Source organism: Schistocerca serialis, chromosome 3, assembly GCF_023864345.2.
Source record: "Schistocerca serialis cubense isolate TAMUIC-IGC-003099 chromosome 3, iqSchSeri2.2, whole genome shotgun sequence".
In the NCBI taxonomy this organism is placed as follows: Eukaryota; Metazoa; Arthropoda; class Insecta; order Orthoptera; family Acrididae; genus Schistocerca; species Schistocerca serialis.
Genome location: NC_064640.1, coordinates 75,155,634 through 75,175,939, shown reverse-complemented (window position 1 = coordinate 75,175,939; position 20,306 = coordinate 75,155,634). Strand labels below are relative to the sequence as shown.

The following is a 20,306-nucleotide window of genomic DNA, read 5'->3' as shown; positions in this document are numbered from 1 at the left end:
TACAGATCATTCAAAGTTAAATTAACAGAAATTACAATTAAAATTTCACTCATTAAAGTAACTGAATACATTGAAAAACTGGTTCTGTTTAACAGTTTCTTCTACCACAAGAGTTTTGCTGAATTATTTCTTTAAACCATGAAATTAACAAATATAGTTATGCAAACAATACTTTTGACAACACTGTTATTTACTTTGAAATTAATTAAGAGCTGGCTTTGCTGACACGTTTTCGAATAGAGCCAAATATATCCTTTAAGAACACTATTAGTGGTTCCTCCAAATGTTTATAATTAGTAAACAATTTTTTTGTTTATATGTCAACAATAGAATTTAAGTTATGAAACAATTACTGATTTCCCCCTATAACAAAAGATACTAAGTAGGAATAGTTGAAATAAATTAGAAAATCAATTACACACATAAAACTAAGCACAAAATTAGATCTGGTGCTATATTCTTTAAAACTGAGGGCCAACCTTTCTCTTTTATGAAAATGCAGATTATACTCACATATGTTAATCTTAATTAGTCAGACATGAAGAAATGAATTTTAAGGAGGCAGATGGCAAAACAAGAGGGGAAGTGTGATTCATCACACTTTCCTGACACATTCTCCTCTTTAATCACTTCCCTGATCTTGGTCTTAACTGAGAATACCCTATTAATTTGCTGGGTAAAGCATCCTTTGTCTGAATGTTGTCCTTAAATGTGCAAACTCTGTAGGTAAACTCTCTGCATCCAACACTGTATGGGCCCTGTGTACAAAGGTTTTAAGCACACTCATGTGTGGCAGCTTGAAGAGTGCAGGTACAAATTAGTGTGAGTTGGCTCACGATAAACAGAATGTCCCTGAGAGCTGTCACTGTTCTGGCTAACCAAAACATTCAGGAATGTGAGACAACCATCTTTCTCTAATTCCATAGCAAATCAAATGTTCTCAGGAATGGAGTTAAGATTATGTAAAACTCCATTAACTTATCTTTTCCATGGGGTCACTCTATGAAAGTTCATCCACATACCTCCTAAAACCAGTAGGTTTAAGAACCAGTGATTCATGTGCTCTTTCCACAAAATTATCAATAAAAATTATCCACCAGGGGAGACAATGGGCTGTCCATGGAGGTGCCATCAGTCTGTTCAAAATATTGTTAAGAAAGAGCATGCCAGAACAAAGCAGTGATGCCTGACTGAAACTGTTTACCAATTTGTGCTAAAGCATCAGCAGGAGGTACCTTTTTAGAAAGACATACCATATCAAAGGTCACTAAAGATCTGAACTGCTTAGGTGGAGAGTCCCCAGTCTGTTGATAAAATCATAGGAAAGTAAAATGTTTGGATAGTTAATATGTGCTTTCTTGCTTATAGCCTTGGTTGCCAAATGTTCACAGCATACATGGAACTCAGATGATTTTATCAACAGACTGTAGACTCTCCAACTAAGCAGGGTGGATATTTTAGAGAGTTCTGATGTAGTATCACTCTCTACAAAGATACCTCTTGCTGATTTCTTGGCACTAATTGGTAAACAGATTCAATCAGGCATCTCTTCTTTGTTTTGGCATGATCTTACCTCAATCTATATTACAGGGTGACATTTTAGGACAATATGTATAAAACCATCATAACATCTGAGCGGTTTGGATTAAGACATTCAAATTGCATGGTTGGCCACAAGGTATGAGCATGCATGTGCCACAACTGGTTCATTTTGATGGGTTCATCAATAACCAAAATTGGTGCTTTTTGGGGACTGAGAATCCACATTTTGTGATAGAGAAGTCTCTTCAACCTCAATGGGTGACTGTGTGGAGCACAGTGTCCAGTCATGGAATAATTGTGCAATATTCCTTGATGGTACATGAAAGCTCTGGAAGGTGATTTCATCCCCATTATCCAAAGTGACCCTGATTTCAACAAGATGTGGTTCATGTGAGACAGAGAACATTCCCATTAAAGCAGGGGAGTGTTTGATGTCCTGTAGGGGCACTTTGTGGACCACATGCTGGCCCTGGGGTACCCCAAAACCATTGCTGAGCTGAAAACAACCATTCAGGAGGTCATCAACAGCATTGATGTTCCGACATTTCAGCCAGTCATGCAAAATTTTGCTATTCATCTGTGCCAAATTATTGCCAATGGTGGCAGGCATATAGAACATGTCATTATCCTAATCCAATTATCTGCAGTGATGTTTAAACATTGAATAAAGAGTGTGCACATTGTAGTTTGTAACTAATTTACTTTTTTTCATATAGCTCAGTAATTGTCACCCTGTATGTTTAATCAAGAATACTTTGAACAGACTGATGGCATTGCCATGTCCAGCCATTTGCTTCCCCTGGTGGCTAACTTTCTTGGAGGATTTTGAGGGCAGAACACTTGAACCAGTGGTTCTTAAACCAACTGTTTTTTGTGTGTGGCCCCATGGAGAAGATAAGTTAATGGACTTGAACTTGGCAGGGCAGGGACACTCAGACTGAGCAAATGACTGCTTGTTGCAAAATCTGCACAAAAATGAGTAACCTCCATGGAGTGGCCATGACCATATGGACAATGGCAGTACATTCATATTGATTTCACAGGCCTATTCTGGAACAGGTGATGGTTGTTGCTTACAGCAAGTTTGCTTTTGTTGCCCCATGGTATCCACCAAAACTGCAATTACAGTACCGGATTTGTTGTCTACCTCGTTCCCCCCCCACCACACACACACACACACTCAAATGGCAAAGCTGAATGGTTAGTTTGAACATTCAAACATCACATGGAGAAACTCCATTCCTTCCACACATGGGAGCATCTACTGAAAATTTTTCTGTCCTCCTACTGCTCCTTTCCATGTGATAAGAAGTCAAGGCTGCAGAATGATAAATGGTGCACAATACTGGACACGATACAAAGGTGCTGCACAATGTGTCTGAAGGAAGAATGCTTGATTTATTGGCAGCGTTAGAAATTTAGAGTTGTGAAAAAAAAAAAACTGGTCTTGTACTGAATGAACAGGGAGAATTTAATCAGGGATATGTCTTTAATATTTTTGATGACCTTCTTTAATTGCATTTGGCTGGTGTGTGCTGGAGAATGTGCTGTCTCAAAGACTGCAATCTGCATTTCAATCTTCCTTCTTCCACATTTGTCTTCTCTGTGGTCACGTGTTGGGAGGTGGCATTTCCTCTACATTGGCAATTTTTCAAATTTTTGTTATTTTGAATGCTTTTTTAAATGGCTGTTTATCCTTACTTATATGCTTAAATTTAAAATGTACTCCTTAGATTTTAATATGACTTAAATATTTGGCCTTTTGTTTGTAACTCTTCTCTTTTATGTCGTAATGACTTTATTAGTACAACTTCAATGTTAGACTGTCAGATAGACTTGTCATTTTGCTCCTGTTCTTAAAGCTTATGTTTACCCTTTAATACTATAATAATATTTCTTTTACATAATTAATTTTGTAACTGTGCATACTGCAGAGTACAACTTTTGTAACATTGCAAACATACCAGTTTCATTTGGCAATTCTTGACTAACCTCCACAAGCACTCAAAGCTGTTAGTCTGATTTTGACTTTTAATAGGTCACAAATAAGTTTGGCCTACTATATGCACCTGTGTTTATTGTTATTCATGTTCTCACTTATAAAAATTTATATCTTTGGCATAGCCAGTACTTTATTGAAGTTGTCTCATACACTGGTAAGCTAAAACGTTATGACCACTGCCAATTGCAAAGTTGGATGCTACCTGGTGGCATTGAGAGCATGTGATGCAGTAACAAAAGTATGTAAGAAGAGCAGACATGGTCTGGGACTCACCCTAGAGCAGATTATTGTAGCAAACTCATGTTGATGCAATCAAATTTGTATGATATAAATCCTATGAAATCCATCTGGGTCACTATTAGACACCATCACTATACAAAAAATCAGTGGCCTACTATTTACATGAATTATATGACCTGTGCATAGACATACACTGAAGAAGCAAAGTAACTGGAGTAACTGGTATACCTGCCTAATATCATGTAGGGGCCCGGTGCACATGCACAAGTGCCACAACAAGATATGACAGGGATTTGACTATTGTCTAAGTAGTTCTGACACCATTAATCCTTCAGGGCTGTCCATAAATCCATTAGAGTATGAGGGGTGGAGATCTCTTCTGAACAGCATGTTGCAATGCATCCCAGATATGCTCAATAATGTTCATGTGGCCGGCCGAAGTGGCCGTGCGGTTAAAGGCGCTGCAGTCTGGAACCGCAAGACCGCTACGGTCGCAGGTTCGAATCCTGCCTCGGGCATGGATGTTTGTGATGTCCTTAGGTTAGTTAGGTTTAACTAGTTCTAAGTTCTAGGGGACTAATGACCTCAGCAGTTGAGTCCCATAGTGCTCAGAGCCATTTGAACCATTTGAATGTTCATGTCTGGGGAGTTTGGTGGGCAGCGGAAGTGTTTAAACTCAGAGAAGTGGTCCTTGAGCCACTCTGTAGTAATTCTGTACATGTAGGGTGTCACATTGTCCTGCTGGAATTGCCCAAGTCTGAGACAATAGTGAGTAGAAAAAGTACGTCGGCTAACACAAATCCCAATAACATGTGGGTGGATGAATTGGTGAGGATGATAAAAGAAAGTATGGCGAAACAGGAAGAAAGTGTGGCGAAACAAGAAGAATATAATACGAAATTAAACTCAAAACTTGAGTACTTTATGCGTGAAGTAGACACAAAATTGAACGCAAAACATGAGAGCATCATGACCAGAGTAAATGTGAGATTTGAAGAGAATAAGGCGCTACTTGAAGAGCTTCGAAAGGACGTTGTAAACGCGGTCAACGAAAAATTTGAAGTAGTAGGTAGTAGATTAAGTGCTGTCAAAAAAGAACAGAGAACAGTTCATGTCAGAATGAAAAAACGAGGAGAAAAATTAGAAAAGGAACTCCAAACATTAACAGAAAGATGTAACAGCGAAAAGAAAAAGGTGATAAAACAGATAAAAGTCATTGAAGTAACTCAAGAAAAGACAGATGCAAACACTAGGGCAATCGTGGAACTTGAGGGAAAAGTAGGAGTGATAGAAGTGCAAAATAGGGAGGAAATAAAGAATGTGAAAGAAGAGTTAGAAAAAACTCGCGGAAAAGGTTGCAGATAGTACAATATCAGAGAGAAGTGAGAACGCTGCGATGCTGAATGCAATTGATAATGAAGAAATCAAATTATTAAGAAGATTTCAGGAAGGCCAATGCGAGGTCAACAGGTGACAACGTGATGCTACAAATGAGGTATACAAGCGTGTGTCTCACGTAGAGAATCTTCTCGCATCCGGAACCGAAAAGGGAAACCACGTGCGCAAAGGCATGCAAAACAGTAGTGAGGGATGTGATTCCAAACATGAAGAGGACTACAAAGAAACTAGCAAGAGTAGGGATGTAGGGAAATGTCGGGAAGGACACAGAAACACATGCATAGGTTCATACATGCATGATGGTACACGAATTTCAGCACGAGTTTCTCTCGTCCTATTGGTCCGCAAAACTGGGTAAAGCATAAGATAATGATGTTACTAAATTTAAACCAATCTGGTTTTGTGAGTCCTGCCAGACGGTTCGAACATGTGCTGCAGAGCATCCAGTTTCTGTACAACCTGTACAGTCCAGGTGAACTGATAAAGCTGTGTATAATGAAACTTCCAACTCAGCTGCGCCATATCGTACTAGCCGGATGATGTAAGGATGATATAGAATCATTTAAACTACCCTTACAGGAATTAGGGTATGACATCAGTGGGTGGGAACAGGAAAAGGCACAGTTCACAGGATGAGACAATGTAGGACATAAGCAGAAAACAAGTTGCAGCTGCAGTAAAACGTGGAGGCATACAGGCTCACGAATAGGCAAGTACTCAGACTCTAATTACCAACCATATAAAGGTAATTGGGGGAACAGAAATGAATATGGTAAATATACAAACGAATGGCATAATGACAATCACAATGCACACGATTACCACAACAGAGGAAAATACGATCACAGTAACTGTCCGACCTCACCACGAAATAGTGGTGAAAAATATGGGCAGGCACCAGCGAATAGGAAAAGGGACCCAATTCCCGTTGATGCAAAAATCAGACTGGCTGACCCACGAAAAAAAAAAAAAAACACCAGAAATGGAGGGAAAACAACAGTTATGACCAATGCAGATTCAGGGAGATGATATTAGTCCACACAGAAAGTTGCAAAGTACATTACATAGGTCAGGAAGATATTACGGAAACATTACTTCAGGAACACATGGATAACAGGATTTCAGCCGTTAGGCCGGTGATTGCCATCTCAGTGAAAGCGGTATCACTGGACTGCGTAATTGACCCCGGGAGTCCGATCTCGATTGTTAGTGAGACTGCATTCCAAAAATGCGGGGAGGCCGAAGCTTGGCCAACATCACTGTTGTGAAGGATGAAGTTGAAAGGGGCAACATACAGTAAAAGTGTAGAAGTCAAGTGGCAGACTAGGATAATTTTCCAATGTAAGAGTGAGGAGTTAGAGGAAAACTTTTTCATTGTGCCCTTAATGAACAGTGAAGCAATTTTAGGGGTAGACTTCATGAATGCCCACCGGGCTATTGTAGACTTGGGTGGAGGTATCATGTCTCTAAACACAGAGGGGAACCCTGTTGAATTTAAGGTCAATAATTGGCTCACAAGTGATGAGTCTGATGATTCTCACTTACCTGGAAGTGCATCAGGAACCATAGACCTTCATCAGCTGTATTAGTGGACTGAGCTTACCGCTATCCGCACACGGAAGGGATGGGGTTTTCAGAAAAATAATCGAATAAAGCATGCACAGCATAGAAGATATGCCAGAGGACGCCCGATTAAGATTGCTAGAGGTCTTAAGGAATAACGAGAGAATGTTTTTGGATGCACCGGGTGCGATAAAAGGCTTTGAAAACAAGTTCCAAGTAGGGGAGCACAAAAAGCTTTTCGTGACATCATACCCCATTCCGTTAGCACATAAAGAAAAAGTGAAGGCAGAGGTCATGAAGATGCTCAAACAGGATGTAGTCGAACAAGCCATGAGTTCGTACAACTCACCGCCTTTAGTGGTGCCGAAAAAGATGAATCAGTGAGATTGATGCTGGATTCTGAGCAAATAAACATGATTATTAAAGCAGAAACACACAGACTGGATAGCATGCAAGAATTATTGCAACATTTCATGGAGCGAAGGTATTAACTTCTGTTGATCTGAGAGGCAGTTACTGGAAAATCGTGTTGTATCCAGAGTGTAGGCAGTATACTGCATTTTTGTGTTATGGGAACTGCTACCAATTTAAATGGCTTCCGTTCAGACTGAATGTTTCGGCAGCAGCTTTCACATGAGGCCTGAACAGCATCCTTCCTGAGGACCTACATGAGAGAATTACATTATACATTGACGACATGCTAATAGTGGAAAAATGTTAGGAAGAACACAATGAGATGTTGAACCATTTATTAGATGCTTTTGAACTAGCCAGTATAACAGTGAACCTAGATAAATCTCAGTTTGGGCATAAGAGAATAAAGTTTCTAGGTCACATAGTTTTGGTGGAAAGACAACTCTGACACAAGGAGATCATAGACATAGTTTTGAAGAACATCAAGCACACTGCCGAAATGAGGCAGAAGACATACCAAAAGAAAGTACGAAAAATCGACTTCTATACTGAACAAGAGGTGTGGTATCCGTTACACAAGCTATCAAACAAGGGGAAAAGGATCTGCAAAACATTCCTTAGCCTTTACGGTGGACCTTACTGAGTGTGCTGTACCCCTCACCCCAATGATATCAATGTCTAGAACCTACGGACAAAGAAATTGAGAGGGCTGCATCATCAACGTGAAGACCCTCATAGAATAGCAGACAGTGTATCAATGGACATTTTTTTGTAATATAGGTCAATAGCGTTATGTTGTATATTAAATATCACTCATAGATTTTGTCTCCCTAGTATTATATTGTGCCGGCCAGAGTGGCCATGTGGTTCTAGGAGCTACAGTCTGGAACCGAGCGACCGCTATGGTCGCACGTTCGAATCCTGCCTTGGGCATGGATGTGTGTGACTTCCTTAGGTTAGTTAGGTTTAATTAGTTCTAAGTTCTAGGTGACTGATGACCTCAGAAGTTAAGTTGCATAGTGCTCAGAGCCATTTGAACCATATTATATTGTATAATGTCAACAAGGCAATGCAAGTCGTCTATGCTAGAGTCAAAAGGGTAAGAACAAGATTTACCAGGAAGATTTGATTGTAAAAGAAAAGATATACATTTTGTGGGAAAAATATATGTTGCAGCAAATAAGTCTTCAACAGTGAGAAGAGGAATGAAGCAAGACGCCACATGATGCGTGCCAGGGGCATGGAAAGGAAAAACAAAAATAAGGAAGCCAAATTATGATTGTACAATGCATGTTAGACATTGAAAAGGGTACTTTGGGGTTATGGGAGTTCTGTGTTTGTATTTGTTAATGTAGCATTGATGTAGTCTGTAATCATTTAATATGCATGGTAGAAATTCTGTATGTTCTGGGTATTACGTGAGAAAGTAGCTTGAAATGAATAGCTATGCATGCAGAAAATGTGATGTCACCAGAGGCATCAAGGGATCACAAATTTAGCATTGGAGGGCAGCATGGAGGGTAAAAATCGTAGAGGGAGACCAAGAGATGAATACACTAAGCAGATTCAGAAGGATGTAGGTTGCAGTAGGTACTGGGAGATGAAGAAGCTTGCACAGGATAGAGTAGCATGGAGAGCTGCATCAAACCAGTCTCAGGACTGAAGACCACAACAACAACAACAGTCAAGATTGCCTGTGTGTGTTGTTTATATGTGTAAAAGAATATGAAATTTTAGGCGTGAACGATGTGAGAGTGTAAAGAAATGAGTGGGTTCTTCTCATATCTTATTTACCATTAAGTAAAAACACTTCAAGTGTCGTAAAAAAAGTCCCTGTGGTAAAGCTACTGAGGGAATGAGTAAGAAATGAGACTATTGTAAATTAGTGATAGAGTATTTGTTTACGTAATAGTCGGCTGAATCACAAGCCAAGAGAAATATAATTTGAAAGTTAACGTCCATAAGGCATAATATGAAGAATCATTCAGAAGACATAAATGTTAGAAAATTATTACGAAGGATGTATTGAGAACATTGTTCCCCTGAGCACAGATTCGTGTCAAGAAACAGCTTGCAGCTGGGAAAAGTGGAGGCTGCAGGTGAAGGAGGTTAGCAGTTGACGATGGGACTAGCGTGAAGCATCTGGAATTCCCCAATTGACAGACGCTGCCTGCAGCCGGTGGAGATGACAACATGGGCCCTCCCCACCACCCGGCAGAAGCAGCAGACATTCCAGGCAGTTGAGCAGCAGCACGAGCGAGCTGAGTGCCCATACTGACAGGTGACACGACCACCTACACTGAGGGAGTCACGCAGAAATATCAATTGGTTATGGGCAGTCTGTATAGACAACTCGTAAAGCAACACAATGCCAGATTGGTAGCCATTGCCAAATACAAAACTGAAGACTGCAGCGACCGCAAGAGGTGAGCTTGCCTACCCGAGGTCAGGTGCTGCAATGTGGCAGGATGGACGTGAGAAGAGGGACGAGTGCACGCAAGGGGCGTGGCCCCCTTGGCGGCATGTCAGCAACACCACCACACCCACGATGTCTGCAGTACTAAATCAAGAGACATGTCAGACCCACCACCAGAGTCGAGCATGGCGGGACTGCAGAAGGAAGAAAGGGGAATGACGCTACCAACGGGGTGACGTCATGAGTAGTGGCTGTCAGCACAACACTTGCTGATAAGGCCACACTACTATAACATGCCAGCTACGTGAGTCCGGCCATTCGTGATGCGGCAAGAGGCAATGACAGCTGGGATGAGTTCATCCTGTGCTGGAGGTCGACGCTCACCTAACACAGAAATGCGTGCAGCCATGTCCTGTTGTGGCTGTAAACATGGGGCACCACAGGTCCTGTTGGGCTGCTGCCAAATCGTGAGGGAGAGGCCAGAGGAAAGGAATTGATCTGCATGAAAGATGGACAGCCTACAGTCCCTAACATCTGCACAACAAGTTTCCTCCCCCCGCCCATCAAGTAGCCCAACACGGATGTCCTCCGAATGCCCCAAGCCCAATAGTGAAGTGTATAAGAGTGCTCGAAAGTGCCACATATTTAACAAAGGAAGATCGTGTGTTTTTTTACAGTGGACCTGATGTTTTACGCATATTATCTTTATGTAATTTTTCAAAAATGTACATATGTTAATGACAGAGACTGATTTCTTAAAATCTGTGATTGTTGTAGCGAAAAGGAGAATCTATTTTCAAACTGATCTTTAGTTTTCTAACTAAAGGAAATACAGACCAATGTTAGAGAAAGGACTATATCCCATTAATCCGAAGTTCAGTAATGAACCTTAAAAGAATTTTAACAACTTTATATGTTAATCTCAGAAATTTCAATCATATTTGTTTACCGATTTAAAAAAAAAAAGGGAGAATATTTATGAGGTGCCAAAATAAGTTGGGGAATGTTGTATTAAGTGAACATTCTTAAGTTTCTCATGTAATTAGGTTAAATTTTTCAAGTTTAAAGATTTTATGTTTTCCTCTATATTGTAGATTATTTCAAGTGAGGACACACTTACAAACAGATATTAATAATTTTAGTGCCCATAAGTTGATTATCGATTTGTATACATGTTTTATGAGAAGTATATATTTGTGCATGAGCATGTGAAAGATTCTTGAGATTTCAAATGTTTAAAATGTAGAAAATTATCATGCCTTTGGTAACAATTTCAAAATTGCACTCACTTACATAACATTTAGAATGGAATGCTTGGTCTAGGCAATAGATGAAATGACTTGTGTTCACCTTAAATGCTAAGTCAAATCATGTATGTTTTGCACAATGATGTTTGAGAAGGACATGAGCCTGTATGTTACTGCAATAGGGTTTTGTTGATATTCACTGAAGGAGGATAATATGTTAATAGTTAATAACTTCCATATATTATGTTCGATATATGAGATGATTAGGATTTTGTGTAGTTAAAGTTAGTGGTCAATCATATATTTACATGATGCACCTCTTGCCATTTTTTTCTCAGAAGGGGAAGGCTATGTAACGGCTCCATGTGAGCTGCTACATGGCTTGATACAAGAGCCACATGCTTAAAACACACCTGGGTGCCCGTCCGACACTCTGGGAATTTTTATCCGGAATTATGTTACATTATCACTCTTAGTATAGCCTGCAAATGTGAATGCGAATCGTCTGCTGACGTATGCAAGGGTTGTATGCTGTGGGTTCTGCGAATGTGGAGATGCAGTTTAACCAACCATTGTATTAAGTAGAGTGGGACTGCACTGGACCAGAGAGACATAAGCTCCCAGCTCATCAGCAGGCCCCTTTAGGTCGGCAAATAGCCGCTGTGCAGACTCTCTGAATGTGTGACCCCGGAGGAGGGGAGACAGTTAGGCATTCTCTGCTGAAACTCTGGTGAGTATAGACGCTCTGTGTGATGGCTCCTAGAGTCATCACAGTTAGAATAGATAGTCAGGTTGCATAAAATTTCTATTTTTCTTTTTTTTTGGTATCACTGATGATGGGCCAACATTCCATATAACCATACTATTAAGTAAAATTGTGATTGAGGAGTTATTTTCATGATTTTATTAAATAAAATGTTGTTGTTATATAAAATTCTTAACTTGGTCTCACAGCAACGTCTTATTTCCATTACCATTCCAGTTAAGTTATTCAAACTTTCAACTTAAAGTTAACTAATAATCAGAAATTTTGTAGTGATATTTGGACATGCAAACAGTCATAGGTGTCTTTCACAAAACATACAGGTTCTATTTTCAAGTTGAGGATGCCTGCCAACACTTTGCGGAAAACATTTCAGTCAACATTTCAATGTCGGTGTTGACAAGCCCCGGTGAGGCATAAACCTTCGCGTTGTGCTGTCACCAAGGTACATGAGTGAGCCTTGGGATCCAAAAGCCATATAGATTGATGTCAGAGATTTGATTTCTGATATTCACAGTACATTCGTGAAATTGTCTTACAGGAAAATCCCCACTTCATCACTACCTCAGAGACACTGTGTCCCATTGCTCATGCATCGAATATAACACCACATTCAAACTCGCTTAAATCTTGATAACCTGCCACTGTAGCAGCAGTAACCAATGTAACAACTGTGCTAGATGCTTGTTATCTTATATAGTCATTGCCAACCACAGTGCCATTTTCTGCCTGCTTAAATATCTCTGTATTTGAATATGCATGTCTATACCATTTTCTTTGACACTTCCATGTATAATGTCACATACCTCCACAAACCTACCAGCAGACTGTTGGATCCCAGATACGCAGAATCAGTCATGTATTTTTTTCTAAAGATGGACAATCAGGTTATTTAGCAGGTGGTCATAATGTTTCGGCTCATCAGTGTATATGAGAAAGGTATGAGTTTCACAGTTATTACTTTGCTATTTTTGTTATGCTGTGAAACTGATTATGACTCACATTCTTCTGATATTGGCTTTTCTTGTCTTATTTAGAACCAAGATATGTGGATGATGCACCGTAAACTTACTGTATACTTTGAGACTATGTCTTTACCATTGCTGGCGTGTCATTACTTTTTGTATGTTACTTTATCATGTATATGTGTGTCCTAGAAGACTGTTTAAGTCGGTTTGCCTAAAGGAACTTTCTTTTTCTGCTTTTTCTTTCAGAGCTGAGGATAGTTTTATGATCAACTGAAACTAGTTATCAGATTTAACATTGTATATTATTTTCAACCTACACACAATTAAAAATTTTTGTATTATATAGAATTGAACTGACTATGGAGCTTCATAGTACACAATTTTTAACAACTCACAGTGCAAGTCTGTAAGTGGTTGTAATTACTCTGTTAATATATTTGATTTCAGTGTATTGTTTCCTATTCATCTATATTTATTTTAATATTTTCGAGCGTTTCCGTTGAATTACACACACTCGCTACTTCTTCTTTAACTTGGGATTAATCACACTGTCAAATGCTTTAGAAAGGACCATAAAATTTCACAAGTCTTCTGCTGCATGTCAGGGTAGTTCGACACATGTTGAACCACATTTACTGTTATCACTTTTTTACTTTCCTTCTCTGAAACCATGTTTAGTGAGTATAACATGTTGAATATAATACAACATTGCAGTGTCTGCGTTGATACAAATTACAATGCAATGTTCCTTTGGACAAGAATGCATGTCTGACAAATTGTACCGCATTGACTACAGTCTTTATGAAATACATGAAATGTATTCACAGTTGTGAATGTGGACAACCTTCAGCCTTATAATGAAAAGATGACAATGAAAATTTGCACCAGACCAGGATTACCAGCTTGCTGCTAGCAGCCACTTTACCATTAGGCTTCTGAGCACAACCAATGGCCAGGACAAACTTCTGTATATCTTCTACCATGTGTCTACAACCTGTACTTATGCATTCATTATGTATATTCCTGTATGGGGGAGACATTTTACTTGAAAGTCACTTGCCAGGTGTTAAAGGATAAACACAATACCGTGCTGCAGTGGCTGCATTATCATTCCATTATACAGCTGATGGTTATCCATATTGGCAACTGCAAATACATTTCATGTATTTTATTATGGTTGTCTGAAGAAACATTGCATTGTAATTTAGAATGACACAGGCACTGCAATAATAGTTGTATCTTCCAATACTGGGCAGGTGACTTTCAAGTAAAATGTCTTCCCTGTAAGGCATATACATAATGGATGTACAAGTACAGGTTATAGACAAATGTTTGACAACATATGGAAATTTGGATTTGGCTATGGATCATGCTCAGAGAGCCTAATGCTAAGGCAAGCATTCACAGTATACAGGAAATCTGGATTTAAGTCCTAGACTGGTACAAATTTTCACGGTTCTCATTCCATTATACAGCTGATGGTTGTCAATGTATGGAACCATGAATACATTTCTTGTATTTTGAATTTATTTGTGTAACTTACAATTGTATTGTTTATTGTTGTTTCATGTGATTTACAAAAGTAGTGGTTGGCGATAGTGGTCTGTAGTTTCTTAAGATGCCAATAGCCATGAAGATAAAGCTTTCTTTAAGCTGAATGTTAGTTTGAACTCCTCAGTGCTTTACTAGATATGATCCTACTGACCAACCCATCCTGTTATAGGGGGAACTACACCTTAATATGGACTTCAGATCACTGTTCCAAAAAGCAATATCATACATAAAGAAATAAATTAGTATAATTATTACAAATAGAATCAAAACCAAAAGCAGAAGCTCTCACCTGAATGAAGCTGTGAATGGAGACAAATAAGCTATTACCCCACAAGCCATAAGTAAATCTCCTGCCAGTGAATTGTAGTCCCTTTGCAGAGCTTCTGCGGCTGCTGACCACCGTGCTTTCTCTCCTCCCAGGCCACCTAAATAAGTAAAAAAAAAAAAAATAAAATAAAGAGCTATATTTTTATGAACCATTAATATTGATGTTATTAAAGAAAGACTACTAGAGTCATACATGTACTGAAAGGACAAAACAAAAAATTTGAATGTAAGGGAGAAACTATGCCTATAATTCTTGAAACAACAAGAATATTAACCCTTTCAGGACAGAGTGCATTTCCCCAAAGCAGAGCAATTCGGCAGTGCTGTTCGGGTTCCATAACCCTTAGGTTTCTTTCGCCTCTTATAAAATCTACTGTTTTTGCCTTATCGGTGTAATTGTTTTTTTTTTTCAAATAAAGCTTAAAACAGGCTCTTTAATAGCATACTATTTTCATTATTCCATATCACACACTTTTTGACCTGGTGGTGGTGTTAAAATAGAAAAAAATTAAAAATTTGATTCTTTTTAACTTTCTTTTTTTTTTAGTTGAGAGGTGATGCATTGAATTAGACATATTAAAATCATTTGTATCTTATTCTTTAAGGTTTTAGCTTTAAAACGACATAAAAAATACAATTTTATCTCTTATGGGACATCCATGGGAAGAAAATAAAAAGTCCATTTTGAGGGATAAAAAATTTGATTTATGTCAATAAACTACAAAATTTCACAAAATTTGCTTAAAACAAACTTTACAACTTTGGCATATCGATTTTTCAATAGGCAACCATATTTTACAAAGTCCATTTGGTACTTTGCTACTTTGTGATACCTGTTGAAGCATTCAGACACATAAAGAGTAGGGTTGGACGGACAAGTTTCGTGAAAATAGGGGGACTGTTTTCGCCCTGCTGGCTTGGAGTGATCACTGCAAAACGACACAGTCACCCTGTTTTCCAGTATAAATTCTTGTGATAGCATGGTACAGGCCGTCCATCCTGTGTAGGTCACCATGCTCAGAGCGTGGCCTCTTCCTCAATGGGATTGGTTGAGCCCTGACATCACCCACAAGCTCCTTTATGAGACTCCTCCAAAACTGGAAATGACTCTTTTGTGTCTCTCCTCTTTTCTTTGCTATGAAGACATACAGCAAGTAAGCTTTGATGATCCCCACCTGAAATTAGCCAGAACAATTACCCTTTTGTCAAAATAAAAATTTAGTAAGTAGGCCAAGGCCTATTAGAAAAGTGAATATCGTACCTCGAATAACCAGAAGAAAATTTACCTCCACCATTTGAGGGATTTTCTGGCAAAATGGTATGATTCACAGTAGTGATCGGCCCCTGTCTATGACTCCCATACTTGCTGTGTAGTCACAAATCATTGATGGCTTCTGGATCACCTCTTCACTGCCTCCCCCCTTTTTCTGGGTGATTTCTTGCATAGCATCTTTGTGATGAGTAGATTCCATGATAACCAGCCTTTTGTCTTTCTACGCTAGAATAACTGTCACTGGATTCTAGAACGCCTTCACATCACCCTTTTCGACTTTTGACAGCTTTTTTCCCTTTACTGGCAAGTAAAAAAATATATGGTAAATTTTGTACAGTCCTATTTTGCAAAATATTTCGTGAAATAAGCTAATTACCTCGACTGGTAAACCTTTCCGGTTTGCCATTATTGTCCCGGTTAGATGAGTTTTTTCTTTCTTCAATTCCTCTGCCAACTGTAAGCTTGTAGAATACCTGTCAGTGTACATGGGCCTCCCCTGAGCTGGGCAATCTTGCTGTAGTCGAACTGACAAATGAAGGATGATTCGGGACATAAAGGGAAGTTCAGGGCTCACCAAGGACTCCATTGTAGGAGAGCCATAGTAGGGCTCATATGTCGAAATGTATCCTGTTTCGGAACTGGCCAGGATGTAGACTCGTAGGCCCCACTTTTTCAGTTTCTAAGGATTATAGCATTTGAACGCAATTCTACCCTTGAAACCGACAGTAGACTCATCCACTGTAATTTTTTCTCCTGGTTAAAAGTGCTATTCACTCTTGCTGTCAATGAAATCGGCAACATTCTTCACTTTTTGGGTTCAAGTAGCTAATTTTGATAAGCCCCAAGGAGCCGGAGGACAAATGTGAAAGGCCCGGGAAAATTGCAAAAATCAGTCACAGCGAAATACTTCTGGAGAAAAGTCCTGCTTTGTTGTCCAATCAGTAGAAAAGTCACTTTCTTCATTCATCACTTTCTTCACTTTCTTCATTCATCGCCATGTTGAGAAAGGTAGCCAAAAAAGCTTTTATTTCCATCAAACTCACATCAGGGCAACCTTTCCACTGTGAATGGGATTTCAGGGGGCTCATTTTTTCAATCTTATGGCGGCTGTATTGGTTTGTCTCGGCCATGAAACTCCTACAATTTGTCACTGCTTCATAAATGTTTTCCCTTTGTGGCACAAAATCGATGTCATTAGGAAGCCCCCCTTTTCCTGTAATATCTGTCCATACACTACCGCCCTGAGGAGCACTACTATTCGCGCCACTGCCGTCGTTGAAATCACCACCATCCTCTTCATTTTCTTCAATGTTTTCTTCATTTTATTCTTCATTGTCTTCTTCATTTCTCTCTTCATCTTGCTCTTCATTTTCCTCTTCATCATCTTTTTTGTCATTATCACTACTTCCTGACCACTCACTCTCGCCATCATCTTCATCTACATTCCACTCTTCATTACTGTCATTCAGCAAACTCTCAATGTCCTTATTAGATATGTAGCCACTAACACGAAAATCACCACTTCATTTGGAAGACAATAAATAACTGAAGCGCAAACATAAACATGACTGCAGGTGTCACGTGAACTCCCTAGCAACAGTGCGACCAATTAGCAGAGCAGTGAGGGAAAGACTGGGGGGAGAGGGGTTGGACACGTGCCAATCACCCACACTCCGCATGTAGTTCACATTTTTCCAAACAGAATGCGCCCCGTCATGTGTCAATACACTAGGCCAGTCCCTAGATACAGCGCTGAGTGTGTGACGTGACAATTGGTCACGTATACGGGACTCATGTCTTGAAAGGGTTAATGGAATTTAACTGTTACTTATACTTTCTGTCATTCCACACAAAGCATATGTCAATGCTTTAAACATAATATGTCTTCAATTTACATTTTTGTTACATACCCCTAAACATGAGAAATTTTTATTATTTAAATTTTTCAAACAGGCCATCCTTTCTGTCTGACACCTTTCTGCAGACATGACAGCAATCAACCATTTCATTCTGCAATAGGCCAAACTGTTGTAAGCAAAGCCACTTTGCTGATCAAACCTTGCTGCAGGATCAACTGACTTGTAAGATAGAGGATTCTTGGAGACATGGTTGAATAACATCTGCCTCTTCTGTTCTGAGCTGCTGATTAGAGCAGGTCCTAAGTAACTTAGTCCTAGTTTCCAGTCTGACTATATCCCTAAGTGAATCGACAGTTATTTCTTATATATATATATATATATATACGACACACAGTACATGCTTTGGTTTTCAGTATTCACACAGAGGAAGATTATTCCTTCAGCACACAATCACTTGCGTGTGTAGTAATAATCCACTGTACTTATATTTACAACCACCACTGTCAGTCTAAAAATTTTCACAGGTTTCATACCTTACTTAATTATCAGTCTTCATCATCATCTTTCATGAGGTAAAAAAAATATATATATATAATGTCTACATCAAAATCAAACACTGACGCAAAATGATGTTACATTTTTCGTTAACATCAGAGACATAACTGGGGGTCCTCAACTAATTGTTGTACACATAAAATGCCAAAGCAGTGGCATGAAAACGATATGTATATTTAATGCTTCTATAAAGGACTGGTACATAAAAATTCCTACATTTTGTCTACAACAGTCATATAAATATAAAATGGATGAAGTGCAACACTTAATTTACTTGTTCTTCCTATCTGTCAGCACTCAGCTCATAAAATACTTTATGTCTGTGTAACTTCCTCCTTCTCGTATATCTTATTTTCATTCCTTTTGTGATTTTTATTTAGAATTGCTTTTCAGTTTCTCAGTGATTGTTACAGACAGATTTGATAATGAGGTAAATGTATTGTGGAACTATTGTTAGTATATGCAATTGCTTAGGCAGTCATCTTCATGAGGCTTGAATACGTAGTCAACATATAATAATTACTGAACTGTTTCAGGCTGTGACGGAATATTACTCAATATTAATCACTTGAAATAGTCAGCAGGAACAAACATTCTCACCACTAAAATCAAAATAAAGAACTTAAAGCAGTTAAGACGACTTGCAGCAAAGCCCTGTTCAAAAAGATGGATTAAATTAAATTGATTGTACCCACTGATCAATAAAATGAATTTGCAAGAAATATACACCATTTAAAATTTGCTATTGTAATGTGGTCAATTGCATCATGTTAATTATTATAAAGTAAACATTGCAAAAATTTTAGTAAAAGGTTTATAAATAATAGTAATATATAATTTTTTGTATGTTTTACTGAATCTATTATCCGATTAAATTTTGTTGCTCTTAAGTATTTCATTGCAGTATCAAAACAAGCAAATCTTTCTTAGATAAAATAGCTACATGTGTGTATGGGATGCCAGTAAAATCTTTATTAGTGTAGATGCACATGACTGATTGTATAACAGAGCAAGGTGGGTCTATTCTACTTCTTATTTTTCTAGTCCCAGGATCAGTATTGTATTTTTCCTTTTCTGGTGTATTTTGATTAGTAGTAAACATATGATAGTTGCTGAAAACAGTGAATTCTTTAGTCACACTGCCTTTAATTAATATTTAGAAATTTGTCTTGGAGAGTCTAAATTTTTATGAAATTGAATACTCAAACCTGGCAAGTCACTAGATAGAGTCCAGGCAGGACAGTGTCACACTGTTCATGTTTTAATGTTAAAAAATTTATCGAAGCAGGAAACAAAATGAAGCAGGAAATATCATTTGCTTTCATTTACATACCATATATGATATGGTCTGGAGGCATTTGCTGCTTTGACAGTGCATGGGCACTGTCAACATGTACCACTATCCTTTTGAAGATTTCCTGAGAGTGACGAATGGTGTGATAAGTAAAACACCTTGATATTTCTTTATAGCTATTTTTATTTCTGTGATATTATTATAGAGACCTGTGTCGAAGAGTTGATATCTAGATTGTAGATTGTAGGCTGAATTTTATTGGTCCTGTTGTCTACATAGCAGCTTATGCATAAGACATTGGACAAGTCAAGTTATAAATATACAGGCTGAAAGTCATTTCAAGGCATACATATTTAAGTTTAAAATAATACACTTTACACGTAAGTATTTATATAACACATTTCATAAATATAAATATTCTTCAATGGAGTAAAAGCAGTGATGCTGTAAATATGACTTTAGAGATTTTCCGAATGTATTGACCTTAGTGAGAGCTTTTATGTTTTCAGGAAGTTTGTTATAAAGCTTAACTCCCATGTGAAAAGTACCTTTTTGTCACAGTGCTGTGCTGAGTTGAGTCATATGTAAGTTTCTGTTTTGTCTGGTAAAGTGCTCATGTATATCAGAGTTTTTTTGCAATCTCCGGTCCTTGCCTATTACATTTAATTTAAAGAACAAAAGGGTTTCCATAATGTATACACATGGTAATGGAGGAATACCAGATTTCTTAAACAGGGGTTTACAAGAGTCTCTAGGCTTGCACCCAAACAAGATTCTAATGGCCCTTTTTGTAGTTTAAAAGTGCTATTAGCTGTTTTAGAGTTTCCCCAGAAGGTGACCCCATATCTAAGACAAGAATGAAAGTACGCATGATATGCATTCAATACTGTT

At 38.5% G+C, this 20,306-nt stretch overlaps 1 protein-coding gene across 1 annotated transcript in view; it reads right to left on the bottom strand.

The window, feature by feature from the left end:
* The window catches only part of LOC126470685 (dynein axonemal heavy chain 7-like), a 762,325-nt gene that overhangs the window by 312,528 nt on the left and 429,491 nt on the right, over nucleotides 1-20,306 (bottom strand). The window contains exon 18 of the mRNA XM_050098686.1: nucleotides 14,397-14,532. Coding sequence (XP_049954643.1) covers nucleotides 14,397-14,532 — 136 coding nt within the window. The remainder of the gene's footprint in view (nucleotides 1-14,396; nucleotides 14,533-20,306) is intronic.